The sequence below is a fragment of the Lycium ferocissimum genome, chromosome 4 (genome assembly GCF_029784015.1).
Source record: "Lycium ferocissimum isolate CSIRO_LF1 chromosome 4, AGI_CSIRO_Lferr_CH_V1, whole genome shotgun sequence".
NCBI lineage: Eukaryota > Viridiplantae > Streptophyta > Magnoliopsida > Solanales > Solanaceae > Lycium > Lycium ferocissimum.
The window spans coordinates 4,810,098-4,830,958 of NC_081345.1; the positions used below are offsets into that span (position 1 = coordinate 4,810,098).

Consider the following 20,861-nt stretch of genomic DNA (forward strand, 5'->3'; position numbering starts at 1 on the left):
CGTCACTTGAGGAATGGATGTTATTGGACCTATTGAACTCGCAGCTTCAAATAGCCACCGGTTCATTGTAGTTTCTATTGAATACTTCACCAAGTGGGTGAAAGCAACATCTCACAAATCAGTAACAAAGAAAGTGGTAGCTGACTTCGTGTGAAACCATATCATATGCCGATTCGGTATACCCAAGTCCATCATAACAGACAATGGAAAAAATCTGAACAGCTATCTTATGAAGGACATCTGTGAGCAGTTCAAGATCACTCACCGAAATTGGACAGCCTACCGGCCACAAATGAACGGAGTCGTAGAGGCAGCCAAAACAAATATCAAGAGGATATTGAGAAAAATGACTGATAATCATAAAGGTTGGCACGAGCAGTTGCCTTATGCTTTATTAGGATACCGTACTATGGCCCGAACTTCGATAGGAGCAACTCCATACTTGCTGGTCTATGAAACTGAAGCAGTCATACCTGCTGAAGTTGAGATACCTTCCCTGAGAATCATTCAAGAAGCAGAATTAGACAATGCTGAATGGGTCCAAGCTCGATATGAGCAATTGGCTCTAATTGACGAGAAAAGGATGGTTGCCGTATGTCACGATCAACTGTACTGACAAAGGATGGCAAGCGCCTTCAACAAACGAGTCAGAACTAGACTTTTTCAAATTGGGCAAATGGTGCCAAAAGAATTTTTTCCACATCAAAATAAATACAAAGGGAAGTGGCAAGGTCCTTATGTGGTCCGCAAAGTACTCTCTGGAGGAGCAGTAGTATTGGCAGAAATGGACGGACAAGAGTGGCCAAAGCCAATCAACTCAGATGCAATCAAGCGCTACTATGCATGAAGAAGGAGTTTCTCAGTTTGTAATAGTACTCTTTGCTTGTAATCATTATTCTATTTGCTTGTATTAGTTATTTCCTTTTTTCTTGTAATCTTTTTGTAGTAGATAGACAAAACAAAACATCTTTTGTAATATGAACTACACAATGACCCGATTTCCCCACAGTGGGATACGTAGGCAGTCCATCTGGGACCCGGTCGCATTATTAGCAAAAACCAAAAACTCCTTTACTTTTATTTTTTGAACTACGTTCGACCTGAGTTCCTACAGCGACATGATACGTAGGTGCTCTTTGAGCTTGGTCACACCAAAAGCAAAAACCAAGAAACCCCTAAGAAGCCTCAGAGATAGGACTTCACAAAGGAGCAAGGATTGCTGCACGCCCGACTGGGGCAGAATTTTTGAGAAGATCTCAAAAATTCGCGCCCTCAATCCGCTGCAAAGAGTCAACTAACCCAAAGTTTCAAACTGGGTCAGAAGTTTTGAAAGGCTCTCAAATTCCCCATTTAATCAACGCTAAACTGGGGCAGAAATTTTGTGGATCCTGGAAGATTCGGCATGAGAATTCGTCAATCGAGATTTACAATGGGGCAGAATTTTTGAGAAAAGGTCTCAAAAATTTCGCGCGAGGAAGTGAAGAACCCCAGTCACGAAAGAAGGGATCTCCCTCATTCAAAGCACATGTCATGACAATTAATCTTACCACTTTCAAAATAATGCATTTATTTTTCTACAATTAATATCTTTATGGTAACATTACAAAAATGATTTTTCTGCATGATGAAAATAGATTTATCTTTCGAATATCAGAGCTAGAGGGGTTTCGGGTCCAGAAAGCCGAAGACGCAATAGCGCCGGCAACACGAATCAACTTTAAATAGGGAAAAACTAATCCATGTCTGATGTAGGTCCCCAGGACGTCAGAAGACGATACTTTTTCTAACTTTGCTTCATGTGCAGGAAGCGATTAGCCAAAAAAAATCAAAACCACTGCTGGGATCCGGCTTTCAGAATACATATCCAGCCACGAAGGCCATAGGGTTTTAAATGCCACCAAGGACAGAATATCTAGCCACAAAGGCTAGGAAAGATCAGAATACCATGAAGTTTAAGCCATGAGGGCTGTAAGATTTTGAATGTCGAAAAGGCGAATATCTAGCCATGAGGGCTATGAAAGGATGAAAATGCCACGAGGGCAAAAATTAGACCCACAAAAGCTACAAAATGACTGAAATTGCCGCAAAGGAAAATGTTTGGCCAAAAGGATCGTAGTAAAATAATACGGCACACCTAACTAAGAGGGTCACAGCCGACATAACGGACAAAAGTAAGACTAGTTAGCCAAAGGGGCCATATCTGTCATTTGCCAAGAGGGCCATTGCATATAGACTTTTCTGCTGTCAAGAGGGCCATTGCATATATACTTTTCTGCTGCCGAGAGGGCCATCACTTCTTCTTATTTGCCAAGAGGGCCATTGCATATCTACTTTCCTGCTGCCGAGAGGGCCATCACTTCTTCTTATTTGCCAAGAGGGCCATTTCATATCTATTTTTCTGCTGCCAAGAGGGTCATTCATACCAACATAGGGCCATTCATACAAACATGTCAAGAGGGCTATTCATACAAACATGCCAAGAGGGTCATTCATACAAACATGCTAAGAGGCTCATTCATACAAACATGCCAAGAAGGCCATTAATACAAATATGCCAAGATGGCCATTTATACAAACATGCCAAGAGGGCCATTCATACAAACATGCCAAGAGGGCTATTCATATAAACATGCCAAGAGGGCCATTTATTTCAATTGACGAAAGGGCCATGCAAACAAACTACCGGATGTAGCAAGACAACAAAGCAATGTAAAACCAATCAGGAGACTGCAGTATTCAACCTAAAGAAAACAAAGCGGTGTAAAATCGATCATGAAACCGCAGTATTCGCCCCCAAAAAGACAAAGCGATGTAAAATCGATCATGAGACCGCAATATTTGCCCCAAAAAGACAAAGCGATGCAAAACCGGTGAGGAGACCCCAGTATTCGCTCAAAAGAAAAGACGATGTAAATCTGTTCAGATGACCGCAGTATTCGTCACCTAAAAATCAACGTTACTCAACAGATGGAAGCAGATTTGTAGCCGGCAAATAGAGCGGGTTGATTACGCAGCCGGTCGAGATAAGGTGCCCATGAGAGTCAAGCTTTCCGGCTAGGACTTGGAAGATCACCTCTCACCATGCTCAACCACACAAGATTTCTTATTTGCTTATGTGTCTTACTTGTTTTTATTATTCCACTACCGGTCGGACACACACCGGCACACACAAAGGCAATCCCTCATAAGGGATAATCTTTTCTTCCGATCGAGTCAAACTACAAGTGAATTGATTCCCAAGAACAGGTATACGTAGGCTAACTCAATGCCAGAGAGTCAGTCATACTCCTACCAATCTGTTACACCTTGGACATTTCGTGTCGTTGTGCAGTGAATAGACTAACGCAAACTTAATGTGGCCATGAAGCCCACATGACCTTAAGGAGGGTATTTGGTAGCTTAAAAGTGTATACTACAAGATTTTTGAAGTATTACGAATCAGAGAAATTAAGTTTGTCGAAGGAAGTAAAGTATAAGTTGTGTTTGGGAAGGTTTCGCAATTTTCGAGCTAATGATTATTTAGTAATGTCTTGAGGAGAAGCTATAGGACTCCTTAGATGGTTAATGAAGTGTTATACAAGTGTCAAGAAGGTCCTACAAGGATTGGAAGTCAAACGAATCAACGAGACAATTTCGGAATATATGAGTTATACGACCACTTATACGGTTCGTATAACTTTATACGGTCCGTATAAGGGTCCGTATAACCTATCCTGAGAAGGTCAGTCTGTGGTAGTATTATACGGTCACTTATATGGACCGTATAAAATTATACGGACCGTATAAGTGTCCGTATAACTCAACCGGGTCACTTTTTCCAGATTTTTCTCTTTTTATATATATATGACCCATGATCATTTAATTCATTTCCCATCTTCTCCACAGCTCTTGAGAGCTCTAGAAAGTTCCTCACACCATAACAACACAAATCCAAGAGAAACCAAGGATTAATTACTAAGAACCAAGAGAATCAAATGCAAAGAAGCTCACTAGGGTTTGTAGAAGTCAAGATTCCCTTTGGTATTGAAGTCGGGGTTTCTCTCAAGTGAAGTATATCCATCCAAAGTTCATCTCTACATGATCAAAGGTGAGTTTTACATCTATTTCATATTATTAAGAGTATTTGGTTGTTGAATAACTTGAATGAAGGAAGGAAGAAAAATATGAGGCTTAAACATGGATTTAATGATATTCTTGAAGAGTAGCTTGACTTGAGTCATAGTTCTTGGTATGCCATGAGTATAATCTTGTTGAGGATGATACTAATGATGTTGAGGAAATATTATGTGAAAATGAATATGGTATTATGTTGTAGCTATAGTTATGAATGACTTTGAAAGAGAGTTTTGATAATTGAACAATGTTTAACTTGAAGAAGTTTATTGATTATGGTATTATGGGTGTTGCTATTGATGTTTGGGAGTTGTTTATTGTATGGAGAAAGTCGTCAAAACAAAGAAAATGCTGCCCAATTTTCATTAGCTCTTAGTCGCTTTAGTTTAGACTTAAGCATGTTTTAAATGATCTAATTTAGTACGAATTCTCTTGGAGGTAGAGTTGAGAGCTTGGAAGGAGAACGTTTAGTCATTAAGGAGACGCAAAGGTATGTTAAGGCTAGCCCCTTTCTTTCAAAGGCATGACTCCTATATTACGATTTTCTCTCTATATTTCCATGACCTTCTTGCATCCCAAAAGTTGAAAGTTAAAGATTCTTAAGAGCTTCTTATGAGAAAGAGATAAGATGTGTTCTATGATAATGATGATGATGATGATGATGATTCTATTTCTAGAGATTTCAAATCTTATGAATTGATACAATTATGAGCCTAATGATCTTATTTCATAATTTCCTTGATGTTATTCATTGTTGGCCATCTCACCTCATGGTACTAGTTCCTTCAAGGTGAGGCATAGTGATGATGGTTGTTCCATAATATAATCGGAGGTTACCGACCTTACATCACTCCGATAGAGTTGTAGCTTTCACTTGGGCTCTCATGCATGCTTTATGTTATGTATATGTATGATTACACCGTGCCTAGTTGGCCGGGCAGACACCACTATAATGGGCGTAGTCGGCAGCTATGATGATAATTACACTGTGCCTAATTTGCGGGGCAGACACCACTAGTGGACGTGAGATGGTTACCCTGGACGCGGGAGGCCTGGACGCGGGCTAATGATGATCACACCGTACCTATATGGTTGGGAAGTTTATGTATGTATTATATGATGTTATTTTAATACGAAAGTTAGCATGCATGATTCCACCTTAAGAGGCAATCAGTTACCGGTTATCTCTTCATCTTATACTCTCTTATTTCTTTATTATGTTGTTATACATGTCTTACAAACTTAGTACATTATTCGTCCTGACGTCCTTTCTTTTATGGACGCTGCGTTCATGCCCGCAAGTAGATAAGAAGACGGCGCAGATACTTAGGAGCTTTATCAGTAGATACACAGGAGCACTCCACTACTCCGGAGTTGCAGCTTATTGGTATATTCTTTTGTGTATATATTTGGGTCATGGCGGGATCCTGTCCCGACCCTATGATTTCAGTACTCCATCTTGAGGACCGTAGATACATCTGTGTGGGTAGTAGATGTATCATGATCATCTTAGTGTATATCTTGTATATCATTTTGTCGCCTCGTAGGCTTGTGTATATATGTATATTTTGAGTAATTGAAGATCGTTTCTTAGTAAGCTTTGCTTGAGAATTGTGTTGATCCAAGTTGAATATAATGATGAACATGATGGGTGGTGCTCAGTAGGTTAGCTCCGGGTACCCGTCATGGCCCTCTAGCTGGGTCGTGACAAAAGTGGTATCAGAGCAGTTCCATCCTAGGGTGTGTCTACGAGCCGTGTCCGGTAGAGTCTTATTTATGGGTGTGAAGCACGCCACACTTATAAACAAGAGGCTGCAGGGCATTTAGGAATAATGACCGTCCTTATTCTTCATAGGTCGTGCGATAGAGCTATAATATAAGATCTCTCTTTTCCCTAATTGTGCGTTATGATTTCAGCAATGCCTGTAAAGAGGAAAGTAACAACTACCCAGAAGGGCAAGACTGCGACAGGAAGGCAGGAGAATGGGAGCCACCGGTAAATATAGAAGGGGTGAGTCCTATAATGAGGCTCCATCTCATACTTCTCACACTCCGCCTATCTTAGAGGAGCATGAAGGGGTCTCCACTCCAGCTCCAATGCCTCCAGTCCCTCTACCGGGCGCTTCGGGCTAGCAGATGATCGAGGCAATTCAGTTATTAACCCAGCTAGTTTCTACTCAGGCTCAATAGTAGAGTGTGGGTCTAGGCGATAGAGCAGTTATTGCAAGGGCCCGTGATTTTATGAGTTTGAATCCTCCAGAATTTTTTGGGTCAAAGCCAAATGAAGACCCGCAGGGTATTATAGATGAGATGTTGAGGACGCTGAGAATAATACATGCGTTCGATACTGAGTCAGTGGAGTTAGTGTCCTATAGATTGCAGGATGTAGCCGTCCTTTGGTATAATAATTGGATAACTTTGAGAGGGGAAAATGTGCCTTCCCCGGTATGGCAGGAGTTCGTAGATGCTTTTATCCGCCATTATTTGCCGCCTGAGGTCCGTCGGGCCCGAGCTGACAGGTTTTTGAATTTAAGGCAAGAAAATATGAGATGAGAGCTCGAGAGTATAGTCTTTGTTTTAATTCATTGGCCAAGTATGCTCCGACCATGGTAGTTGATTTGGGGACCGGGTTGCATTGATTTGTGAGTGGCATAGGGCCACATTTGATCAAAAATTGCCTGACAGCTTCACTTCAGGAAGGGATGGACATCTCCAGTATTCAGGCCCATGCCCAAAATTTGGAAGAGCAACAGCAGCCGCAAAGGGGTGAGTGCGATATTGATAGAGGGCATAGTAAGACGGCTAGATCTGTCGGTGCTAGTAGCGAGTATAGAGGAGGCCAGAGGCAACAATATTCCAGGTATTCAGGCCAATCCGCGACTAGTGCACCTTCTCGATTTGCGGGCAGGAGATTTGACTACCCCATTTATTCTGGTCCGGGTCAGAGTTCGAGAATTTTGAGTTCCCAGTTTGGAGGTGATTTTAGTCAGAGGAGACCACCGGTACCCGACGTGCACCAAAGGTGCAAGGGGGATTACATTCGAGTCGTTGTCGCCGAGGCTCAGATGCTTGTTATGCCTATGGTCAGACTGGGCATATGATGCGTGATTGTCCCTCGATGAGTGGCAGAGTTGGGGCCCAACCCACGGGATCAGTAGCTGATTATTCCTTGTCTGTACACCCTATGGGGCAAGGTTCACAAGTGCCATCAGGTCATGGCAGGGGAAGAGGGGGAGCATCCAGTTCACATCCCCACAGGGTCTTGAATCCTCCCCTGATGTTGTCACAGGTATATTATCAGTATTCTCCTATGATGTTTATGCATTGATTGATTCGAGTTCTACTTTGTCGTATATCACTTCTTATATTGCCGATCATATTGGGGTGAGACCCGAGCCAATCAAACCTTTTGAGGTGTCTACTCCTGTTGGTGACCCGGTAATAGCTAGACAAGTATATAAAAATTGTGTGGTTGTGGTGTGCGGTCGTCACACTGTAGCTGACTTGATTGAGTTGAAAATTTTAGACTTTGATGTTATTATGGGCATGGATTGGCTGGCTTCTTGTTATGCTAATGTGGATTGTAGAACAAAAGTGGTGCTATTCCAATTTCCAGGAGAACCAGTGCTTGAATGGAAAGATAATACAGCATCTCCAAGAGGTAGGTTTATTTCCTATCTCAAAGCGAGGAAGATGATTGCTGAAGGCTATATTTATCATCTAGTCCGGGTCCATGATACCGAAGCAAAGCTGCCGACTCTTCAATCCGTTCCGGTAGTGAATGAGTTCCCAGATGTGTTTCCAGATGAGTCACCAGGTCTTCCACCGGAACGGGAGATTGATTTTACTATTGATGTGCTACCGGACACCGAACCCATATCTCTTTCCTTCTGCTGTAATGGCTCCCGGGGTGAAAGAGCTAAGGGCACAACTGAAGGATTTGCTTGAGAAGGGATTTATTAGACCCAGTTCATCACTATGGGGAGCACCTGTCTTGTTCGTAAGAAATAAAGATGGTTCCTTGAGAATGTGCATTGACTATAGGCAGTTGAACAAGGTGACAATAAAGAATAAATATCTGCTTCCGAGAATCGATGATTTATTTGATCAATTGCAGGGAGCTAAATGGTTTTCAAAGATAAATCTGAGATCAGGATATCATCAGGTGAGAGTTAGAGAAGAAGATATTCCAAAAACGGCTTTCAAAACCAGATATGGTCATTACGAATTTCTGGCAATGTCGTTTGGCTTGACTAATGCCCCAGCAGTGTTTATGAATTTGATGAATAATGTATTCAGGCCTTTCCTAGATCTATTTGTGATCGTGTTCATTGATGACATTCTGGTATACTTTCGGTCAAAAGCGGAGCATGCAGAACATTTACGTACTGTCCTTAGAATTCTTCAGACTCGTGAATTATATGCCAAATTTTCAAAATGTGAGTTTTGGCTGAATTCTGTGACTTTTCTGGGCCATATCATCTCAGCTGAAGGCATCCGAGTGGATACTCAGAAAATTGAAGCCGTAAAGACTTGGCCAAGGCCTACAACACCTACAAAGGTCCTTAGCTTTCTGGGATTGGCGGGCTATTATAGAAGATTTGTAGAAGGATTTTCCTCTATTTCTGCACCATTGATGAAGCTAACCCAGAAATCGGCAAAATTCCAATGGACCGATACTTGTGGGCGCAGTTTTCAAGAATTGAAGGATAGGTTGACTTCATCCCCAGTCCTGACACTTCCAGAAGGATCAGAAGGCTATGTTGTCTATTGTGATGCCTCGGGTGTTGGGTTGGGCTGTGTGTTGATGCAGCACGGTAAGATTATTACCTATGACTTCAGGCAGTTGTGGAAACATGAGAAGAACTATCCGACCCATGGTCTTTAATTAGCTGCGGTTATTCACTCACTGAAGATATGGAGACATTATTTGTATGGTGTTCACGTTGATACTTATATAGATCACAAGAGTCTCTAGTATATCTTCAAGCAGAAGGAGTTGAATCTACGGAGAGGCGATGGTTAGAGCTACTGAAAGACTATGATGTAAGTATTTTATATGATCTCGAAAAGGAAAATGTGGTGGCTGATGCTCTTAGCCATAAATCCATGGGCAGTTTATGTGACATTCAGCTGGAGATGAAGGAATTAGTCCATGAGCTTCACCAGCTAGCTAGCCTGGGAATCCGCTAAATGGACTCAGGCAATGCAATAGTTTCTGTATAACCCACATTTCGTCATGCCCGAACCATGGCACAGGCGAAACACGGCACACGATGCCTTGCATGTGACCGAGCGAATCACATACGTTCTGGAATCATCATGAGGCATAACATGAGTGGAATATAACGTGAATGCATGATGAGCCTTTATAAAAGGTAGTAAGTCATAATACTTAATAAAAATACTTGTTTAAACATGAGTACGGAAATAACATGAATGAGCCAAAATGGCTATACGACTCCGAAAGTCTGACATAACATAACCGACTTGTCTAGTCTATGAAACCTCATCATGAGTCCGACCGGAAAACATACTTACGGGACAAGGCCCCCATACCTTAGATGCATAACTAATCATAAAACAAAAGTTGACTAAACCCCGAATGAGATGGGGCTCACCAATAAGCCGATACGAATCTTTGTCCTACCGAGCGTACGTGTCGTCCGTAACCGCACTGCATCGTGAAATGCAGCCCCCGGCAAATAAAAGGGGTCGTCGACATTAAATGTACCGGTATGTAAAGCAACCGAAGAAATAACATGGGACATGATATAACATGATATACGAGAACCGAAACCCGTACATGAGTACGAGTACGAGCATGAATACATATGAGTATAATATAAGAAAAAAATTGTTATACGTGGGGAGTGCAATAACTTGTAACCGATCCATGGTCCGGTGCTTGCGTCCCACCCGAACACCCGCCTCCTTGCCGTGAACATGAGATTTAATAATATGAAAGGATCCGGTCATTATGAGAATCATCCGAACATGAGGGATTAATCCTCATCCTACGGTGGCAACGTAGTTTCGTGCATATCCGAAGCCCTCCTCGGTAATTAAAGCAACTCCCAAAATCATGAACATGTAAAATAGTGGCACTTGCTGCCATGGTATATCATGAAACATAACTTGCTTGTACATGGTTTTCATGAATCGTAACTTGCTTATACATGGTTTTCATGAATCATAACTTGCTTGTACATGATTTCCATGAATCATAACTTGCTTGCATGAACTTGTAAAACATGTATAGTATTTTCTTGAAAATAACATAATTTATCATAAATTAGCATGCATGAACCCATGGAATGAGATATATGGGTTTTTCATAGATTACTACGTATTCTTAATAATCATAAAGAAATATTAAAAACTCAATGATGGAATTATAACAATTCATACATAATATAATCATGGACATGGACCTAGGGTTATCATGAGCATGGTATAGAAACCCTAGTTTTCGTAAAGAATAATAATTTATGGATTATGAGGCGTGGGGAAGAACAATGATGTTCCCACACATACATAGTAACTCTACATACCTGGTAATGCTCCAAACTTGAATTGGATACTTTCACTTTGAAGAAGATTTCCAAAATCTTGAGTTCTTGAACCTTGAGATGGGTTTTCTTGAAAACCCTAGGTTAGGAATGATGATTTCTTGTTTAGATTATAAGGATATATATTAGAATTGACTTGGAATGATTAGAGTAGGCTTACCTTGGTGTTCTTGATGATGAGAGAGAATAGAAGGTCGTTCTAGGGCTTGGGGGTGTGAAGAATGAAGTGAAAAAGCCTTAAAACGAAGTTTTATAATTGCTGTCGGACCCATTTTACGCCCTATTTTACGTCCCGTAAAGGTTTTACGGACCGTATGTCTCACCGTAAATCAATTAAAGTGATTTGGGCTTTCTGGGCCAATTTTACGGTCTGAATATACGGCCCATATAATTTTCACGGCCCGTATATTCCACCGTATATCGGCAAAATACTATTTTAGTAAAATAGGCATAACCTTTTGTACAGATGTCTGTTGGACCTCCATAATATACCGTTGGAAATATATTTCAAAGATCTACAACTTTCAAGAAGGAAATTTTCCAAAATTCCTTACAGATATTTCTGTATACTCATTTTAATTGAGACGTGGTGCAAACTCACTTGAAAACACGCTCCGTAGGGTAGCTTCCGACTTTCCTTTGCTCAAAGACTCTTCTCATGTCTTTATTGGGTTTCAAACACCATTTATACACTACTCAAATTGGGTTCATTATACCCCCGTCTTATGAGTCAAATCTTAGCCCGAATGGACGAGGTGTTACAATATCTCCCCCTTGGGATCATTCGTCCCCGAATGATGGGTCATGGTCAAGAATATGGCTGGACATGGCTTGAATACATGAACATGAAAGAAACATGACATAAAACATAAGAGTTTGACATGGTTATGTGGGAACATAGTCATGGATCATGAGAACTGAATACGTGATTACATGGAAACATGTACATGGAGAACATGAAACTGAGTAGCACCTACATGAATGAGAATCATGAAACATTTGTCCTCGATTTATGACTAGTGGTTAAGAATCGCTATTAACTCTGGAATCTACAAAATTTATGGCAGGACTTCCTTCATAATTCAAACCCTTACGACATTTCTCAAATGTCTGCCAGCTAACTAAAGTACCAACACACAACTCACACGGTATCTTAATACGTATGATGTGACGTACGTGATTACCGCATCTTGTAGCTAACATAAATACCGAGTGTCTTGAACTCACGAATATTGGTTGAATGATTACATGATTACTATACATGGGGTTTGAAATAAAATCCGTAGGCACGAACATGACATGATTACTGGAAATAGGCATGAACATGACATGATTACTTGGGCGTGAGACGCATGACGTGGGACATAAATACATGAAGACTGGATGACATGAATACATGAGTGCCAAACTATCATGAGATACGAATACGTGTACAAATGGATATCGTAACATGGGATCTGAATGTCGAAAACATGATTGTTACAACATGAGGGTTGAATACTAAGCGCAGGTAGGATTTGGATACTTAGAGACTTAACCATAGACGTTCGTATGTCACCATGGTAATATGAGATAGGAGTATGACTTAGGCTTTGAATGTAAGCGCAATTCGGTGAGAATGCGACATACTTGAGTCATATAACAAGAATATGATCCTAACATAGGTATTCATAAATCTTTAGCATAGGCATGACATGAATACGTCAAATCTGAGTAGAATACTCCTGAGATAAGTACCACAGGGTACATGAAAAGATATCTATTTGAATATAGGAATGCACCTTACTTCTGATTATCTTGTTAGCTGTTAATCATGATTATGAATACCTTAGCTTATCTTGCTCATTCTCGTGAGCGAATTATAGGGGACTGAGAGAAAAGGAATTATTGGTACTACTCACATGGGACACTTTGCTTTAGAGAACAGACATGACATGGTACATTGAACATGGAGGACGTAACGTGGAACATGCGTACATGAGAGCGTGATTCATATGGAATGAAACGTGAATAGCATGACATGAGGCATGGGACCATGAGCAACCTGACATTTATCTGAGTACATCATAGATGCATATCGTGGAGTCTGGACCTAATTTCATGAGTATTGAGCTAATAATAAGACATGCATGGATAAAATATTACCTTTAGAATTTAGATATACCGAAAGAATAGGACATGGTTTAACATAGTTTACTCTTATCACCGTGAGTAAACGCCCTTGTTATAAATAAGGCTCATCAAAGAATGGATTATAGGCATGTATAATTTGTTCCTCGAGCATTTACATACGGGTAGAAAGTCACTTTTGAACATAAAAATGGCATAGGTACTGAAAAGATAAGGGCATCCTTTGTGCCAAGCCACAAGATGGTTTAAAACATTAGCCAAAGAAACATAAGCACGAATTACATAGAATCATAGGTAGGACATCCATCTTGGTTCACCTTCATTATTATCTAATCATTGTTACGATACCGCTATGTTGGAATGATAGCCAAATGAATTGGGCACGAGTATGTGGTAACATGGATAACATAATCATAGGGGTCAAGATCATTATCAGATTTGAAAAGCACTTAGATGCTAGAACATGGAGATGAGTATAAAAGAATGATAGATACGTGAGACCTGAATGAAGTTTTTAACTTTAGACATGAGCACACCTGATGTGCGAAACATGAAAGGACATTCCCTTGCATAGCTTACTATCGTATGAAGTCTTAATTCTTGTATCTTAAATGTGGAGTGTAAAGCTTCTAACATGGGCATGATATGGGTACAAAAGGCATGAGTAGAGTACGTCTGGGCATTAGTACCACATAGTACATGAATTACTCTGGAATTGGAACCATTATACCCTTAAAACCCGCTATTCGCTCTAGAACTTTATCTTATAACATAATTACCTAGTACTTGATCTCAACAGCATGACAAAGATCACATTCTACGCTCCTTATCTTGGCTACATGAAATTGTGACCCTCTGACATAATCTCCTTAACACCTATCAACTTACAAAACACATAGTTTATCTAGCACCTTATCGCACGATCTCCCTTAGTTCAAAAGTGACGTTTAAAGCCTCGTGGATCCCTTGAGTTAGTGATAAGTGGCCATCTAGTGGTTACTAATTTCCTCAACATACCGACGACTCATTTATTTAGCTTACTTGAAGCAAGTCTTACTTAGTGGGAAAATTGGATTACTTAAATGAACGGGGTTTCTAATCTACCCTTAGCGGCACCTTTGGCTTTGTCGGGCCTTGGGAAAACTCTTTTCTGATAATTCTTAAAGGCTCTTCTTCTGTAGCTTGCTCTCTTTACTGCTTAGATGGTTTTCTTCTTTCACCCATGTCTATACCTCGAATTTAACTTAAACCCTTTGGGTTCTAACGCGCCTTCGGTGTATTTAGACGTTGCTACTCACTAGTATTAACTTGACTAAGTAACTCAAATCATACTTCTACTAACTACGCTGAAAATTTCTAATTCACCGTATCTATTCAAACTTACTTACTATGCTTCAATCTACTTGCTAGCATCACATTATCTAATTCTTCTCTGAGTACTAAAGTGAAGCATAAGGTTATTTCTAACTTTTCCTCCTTATCCGACTCTATTCTATGCGGGGTTGTATACTATCTTTTCGAATCGTAGACACGGATCACACCTAGGGAAATTTTATCTGTCTCAAATTCTCAAATGAGAAATTGGAACAACTAATCCCAAACTCCCTATACAAGTTTAAAATTATATTACACTATACATATCGAGGATAAATACTTAATGACATAACCTAAGAGGGAATTGTCATATCTTTTATCTCATAGTAATATCTGCTTCTTGTAGTAACTCACTAACATCATACTCTCTAGGTCTGATCTGAATAAGCTTAAATAAATTAAAACTAACCCTACAAAAAAATTCAATATTGTTTGCTCATGATTTTCTTATCGCATCGGTCCCACTTCCTAGTCATGTACATAGATCATATGACAAAAAAAAAAAATATATATATATATATATATATATATATATATATATATATATATATATATATATCCTTAAAAAAAAGTTGAGACTTTCTAGTATTACGGAGTGGTTGGCTCTTAGGCTATTTCTGCTCAAAACTAATGGGACAATTTATGATTCTTGCGGCCCAATTTCATAACATGTTACTCTGTAGGGTCTTAAATCCGAACTATCATCCTTATCTTAGCTCCATGGTCGGATAATCCAAATAAACTTATTACGCCAAAGGTATATATACCTATGTGTCTTGCCATGCCGAAACTTATTTTTAAAAGGGTATTATCTTTGTTCGATAAACACACCATGCACTATTTGGTAAGTCTTGGGTCTCGAATTTTCTCTTCTCGCCGCTTACGCATTCGATACGTTTAGAATTCGATGGAAAGAGAATGTTACTTCTTGCTCTAAGCTTCATGGCACGAGTTAGAATAATTCCTGATGCCTCCATCGGAAAGCAACACATCGATAACGACTAGCTTTACATCTTCCTCAACCATTGAGACTAGGCGTATTCGGTAGAATGGGAAACAACACTTGAGTTCGAATGATTTCTGAGAACACAACTCTATTGCACGATCTAGAGTTGAAAGAAGTGAGACAATCTTAAATGTCTTGGTGGTCAATCGTTTATATGTGTGCGCGCACACACATATAAAAGTGACCCCACCCGGACACGGTTTCATAGACTCCCTAAGACAACTTGAACCTGGCTCGATACCAAGCTTTGTCACGCCCCGAACCATGGCACAGGCGAAAACACAGCACTCGGTGCCTTCTTGCATGTAACCGAGCGAACCACATGGCTTGCCGAATCATCATGAGGCATAACATGAGCGGAATATAATGTGAATGCATGATGAGCCTTTATAAAACATAGTAAGTCATAATACTTAATAATAATACTTGTTTAAATATGAGTACAGAAATAACATGAATGAGCCAAAATAGCTATACGACTCCGAAAGTCTGACATAACATAACTGACTTGTCTAGTCTATGAAACCTCTATCATGAGTCTGACAGGAAAACATACTTACTGGGACAAGGCCCCCAGCATACCTTAGATGCATAACTAATCATTAAACAAAAGTTGACTAAACCCCGAATGAGATGGGGCTTACCAATAAGCTGATACGAATGCGTCCCCTATTTGAGATGTGTCGTCCCGTAAAATCGCATGCAGTATCGTGAAATGCAGGCCCCCGGGCAAATAAAAGGGGACGTCAGCACATTGAATGTACTGGTATGTAAAGCAACTGAAGAAATAACATGGGACATGATATAACATGATATACGAGAACTGAAACCTGTACATGAGCATGAGCATGAATACATATGAGTATAATATAAGAAAAATTATTATACGTGGGGAGTGCAATAGCTTGTAACCGATCCATGGTCTGGTGCTTGCGTCCCGCCAAGAACACACTTTCGATCCTTGCCTGTGGAACAAGAGATTTAATAATATGAAAGGATCCAGTCATTATGAGAATCATCCGGAACATGAGTGGATTAATCCTCATCCTACGGTGGCAACGTAGTTTTAGGCTATCTGAAGCCCTCCTCGGTAATTAAAGCAACTCCCAAAATTATGAACATGTAAAATAGTGGCAGTTGCTGCCATGGTATATCATGAAACATAACTTGCTTGTACATGGTTTTCATGAACCGTAACTTGCTTATACATGGTTTTCATGAATCATAACTTGCTTGTACATGGTTTTCATGAATCATAACTTGCTTGCATGAACTTGTAAAACATGTATAGTATTTTCTTGAAAATAACATAATATATCATAAATTAGCATGCATGAACCCATGGAATGGGATATATGGGTTTTTCATAGATTACGGACAGATTTTTAATAATCATAAAGAAATATTAAGAACTCAATGATGGAATTATAACAATTCATACATAATATAATCATGGACATGGACCTAGGGTTATCATGAGCATGGTATAGAAACCCTAATTTTCGTAAAGAATAATAATTTATGGATTATGAGGCGTGGGGAAGAACAATGATGTTCTCACACGTAGATAGTAACTCTACATACCTGGTAATGCTCTAAACTTGAATTGGATTCTTTAACTTTGAAGAATATTTCCAAAATCTTGAGTTCTTGAACCTTGAGATGGGTTTTCTTGAAAACTCTAGGTTATGAATGATGATTTCTTATTTAGATTACAAGGATATATATTAGAATTGACTTGGAATGATTAGAGTAGGCTTACCTTGGTGTTCTTGATGATGGGAGAGAATAGAAGGTCGTTCTAGGGCTTGGGGGTGTGAAGAATGAAGTGAAAAAGCCTTAAAACGAAGTTTTATAATTGCTGTCAGACCCATTTTATGCCCTATTTTACGTCCCGTAAAAGTTTTACGGACCGTATGTCTCACCGTAAATCAATTAAAGTGATTTGGGCTTTCTGGGCCAATTTTATGGTCTGAATATACGGCTCGTATAATTTTCACGGCCCGTATATTCCACCGTATATCGGCAGAACATTGTTTTAGTAAAACAGGCATAACTTTTTGTGCAAATGTCTGTTTGACCTTCATAGTATACCGTTGGAAAGGTATTTCAAATATCTACAACTTTGAAGAAGGAAAGTTTTCCAAATTCCTTACAGAGTATTCCGTATACTCATTTTAATTGAGACATGGTGCAAACTCACTTGAAAACACGCTCCGTAGGGTAGCTTCCAACTTTCCTTTGCTCAAGGACTCTTCTCATGTCTTGATTGGGTTTCAAACACTATTTATACACTACTCAAATTGCGTTCATTATACCCCCGTCTTATGAGTCAAATCTTAGCCCGAATGCACGAGGTGTTACAGTTTCATCGTTAGATATGGAGGTGTAAACGCACCAATATGAAGATCCCAAGTTGAATTATTACAAAGATACACTTCTTCAGAAAGAGAAGTCAACATTTGAGATTTCTGCAGATGGAATTCTCAGGTATCGAAGCAGGTTGTGCGTTCCGGATGTTGCGGGATTACGCCATCAGATTTTAGAAGAAGGCCCTTACTCCCATTGTTCTGTTCACCCTAGAGCGAAAAACATGTACCATGATCTCAAATTAATGTATTGGTCGAACGGAATGAAGAAATATATAGCAGAGTCTGTAGCTCGATGTCCAAACTGTCAACAAGTGAAAATTGAGCATCAAAAGCTAGGAGGATTGTTGCAAGCTATGAAAATTCCAACCTAGAAATGGGAAGTGATTAACATGGATTTTATTGTAGGCTTGCCTCGTTCTCAGCGTAAGTATGACTCCATATGGGTAATCGTGGACAGACTTACAAAATCAGCTCATTTTCTTCCAGTCAGAACTATGTACTCAGCAGAAGATTATGCAAAGCTGTATCTTAAAGAGATAGTGCGACTTCATGGTGTCCCAATATCCATCATTACTGATAGAGGAGTACAATACTGCTAAATTCTGGAATTGCTTTCAAGAAGGATTGCGAACTCAAGTGAGACTCAGCACAGCACTTCATCCACAGACTGATGGACACGCTGAACACACTATTCAGACCTTGGAAGATATGTTGCGGGCATGTGTATTAGATTTTGGAGGTAATTGGGATGATCATTTTCCACTTATTGAATTTGTATATAACAACAGTTATCATTCCAGTATCTAGATGGCTCCGTACGAAGCTCTATACGGAAGGAAGTGTAGATTGCCCATTGGGTGGTTTGAAGTAGGAGAGACACAACTAATAGGTCCAGAATTGATTCAACAGGCAGTGAAAAAGATCAAGCTTATTCGAGATCGATTATTGACAGCCCAAAGTCTTCAGAAATCTTATGCAGACAATCGTCGACGAGATCTGGAATTCCAAGTTAATTATTGGGTATTCTTGAAAGTATCGCCAATGAAAGGTATAATGAGATTTGGCAAGAAGGGGAAGCTTAGTCCCCGGTATGTTGGGCCTTACAGGATTGTGCGCAAAATAGGCCAAGTGGCATATGAATTAGATCTACCTTCAGAATTGGAGCCAGTTCATCCAGTATTTCATATGTCAATTCTCCATAAGTATGTTGGAGATCCTTCCAGAATCGTGCCTGTAGATGATGTCCAAATTACCGAGAAGTTGACTTATGAAGAACTACCGATTGCCATACCAGATAGGCAAGTGTGAAAGCTCAGAACTAAAGACGTAGCTTCAGTTATGGTTCTATGGAGAAATAACAATAGAGAAGAGATGAATTAGGAAGTAGAAGAAGATATGAAGTCTAGATATCCACATTTATTTCCACCCCTAGAAGAGGTTCAAGATGAGAAGCCATTGTCTTCAGGTATGTAATGCTTGTTTTCAATGCTTTTGGGTCGTGTGTGGCCATGTTTCTTGCTATCGTTGCTGTAGCCCTATGAGGCCATATATTGTAGGTTTCTGTGACAGGATGGTAATGCCATATTATAAGGGAAACTTGGGCAAAATTTTGGTAGAATCCCCGAGAGCTTAACATTCGAGGACGAATGTTCCTAAAGGGGGAGAATGTTACACCTCGGACATTTTGTGTCGTTGTGCTGTGAATAGACTCACGCAAGCTTAAGGTGGCCATGAAGCCCACATTACCTTAAGGAGGGTATTTGGTATCTTAAAAGTGTATACTACAAGATTTTTAAAGTATTACGAATCAGAGAAATTAAGTTTGTCGAAGGAAGTAAAGTATAAGTTGTGTTTGTGAAGGTTTCACAATTATCTAGCTAATGATTATTTAGTAATGTCTTGAGGAGAAGCTATAGGGCTCCTTAGATGGTTAATGAAGTGTTATACAAGTGTCAAGAAGGTCCTTCAAGGATTGGAAGTCAAATGAATCAACGAGACAATTTCGGAAAATATGAGTTATACGACCACTTATACGGTTCGTATAACTTTATACAATCCGTATAAGGGTCCGTATAACCTGTCCAGAGAAGGTCAGTCCCTGGTAGTATTATACGGTCACTTATACGGATCGTATAAAATTATACGGACCGTATAAATGTCCGTATAACTCAATCAGGTCACTTTTTTCAGATTTTTCTCTTTATATATATATATGACCCATGATCATTTAATTCATTTCCCATATTCTCCACAACTCTTGAGAGCTCTAGAAATTTTCTCACACCATAACAACACAAATCCAAGAGAAACCAAGGATTAATTACCAAGAACCAAGAGAATCAGATGCAAAGAAGCTCACTAGGGTTTGTAGAAGTCAAGATTCCCTTTGGTATTGAAGTTAAGGTTTCTCTCAAGTGAAGTATATCCATCCAAAGTTCATCTCTACATGATCAAAGGTGAGTTTTACATCTATTTCATAGTATTAAGAGTATTTGGTTGTTGAATAACTTGAATGAAGGAAGGAAGAAGAATATGAGGCTCAAACATGGATTTAATGATATTCTTGAAGAGTAACTTGACTTGAGTCATAGTTCTTGGTATACCATGAGTATAATCTTGTTGAGGATGACACTAATGACGTTGAGGAAATATTATGTGAAAATGAATATGGTATTATGCTGTAGCTATGGTTATGAATGACTTTGAAAGGGAGTTTTGATAATTGAACAATGTTTAACTTGAAGAAGTTTATTGATTATGGTATTATGGGTGTTGCTATTGATGTTTGGGAGTTGTTTATTATATGGAGAAAGTCGCCAAAAAAAAAAAAAATGCTGCCCAATTTTTATTAGCTCTTAGTCGCTTTAGTTTAGACTTAAGCATGTTTTAAATGATCTAATTTAGTACGAATTCTCTTGAAGGTAGAGTTGTGAGCTTGGAAGGAGAACGTTTAGTCGTTAAGGAGACGCAAAGGTATGTTAAGGCTAGCCCCTTTCTTCCAAAGGCATGAATCCTATGTTACGAATTCCTCTCTATATTTTCATGACCTTCTTGCATCCCAAAAGTTTAAAGTTAAAGATTCTTAAGAGCTTGTTATGAGAAAGAGATAAGATGTGTTCTATGATAATGATGATGATTTTATTTCTAGAGATTTCAAAGCTTATAAATTGATGTCATTATGAGCCTAATGATCTTATTTCATAATTTCCTTGATGTTATTAATTGTTGGCCATCTCACCTCATGGTACTAGTTCCTTCAAGGTGAGGCATAGTGATGATGATTGTTCCATAATA

General features: G+C 39.4%; 1 protein-coding gene across 1 annotated transcript; it reads left to right on the plus strand.

The window, feature by feature from the left end:
• The first annotated feature begins 13 nt into the window (after window positions 1-13).
• LOC132053688 (uncharacterized) lies at window positions 14-616 on the plus strand. Its single transcript, XM_059445801.1, has 2 exons — window positions 14-136; window positions 251-616. Exons 1-2 carry the CDS (start codon window positions 14-16, stop codon window positions 614-616), a joined length of 489 nt encoding a protein of 162 aa, XP_059301784.1.
• The last annotated feature ends 20,245 nt before the right edge of the window (window positions 617-20,861 follow it).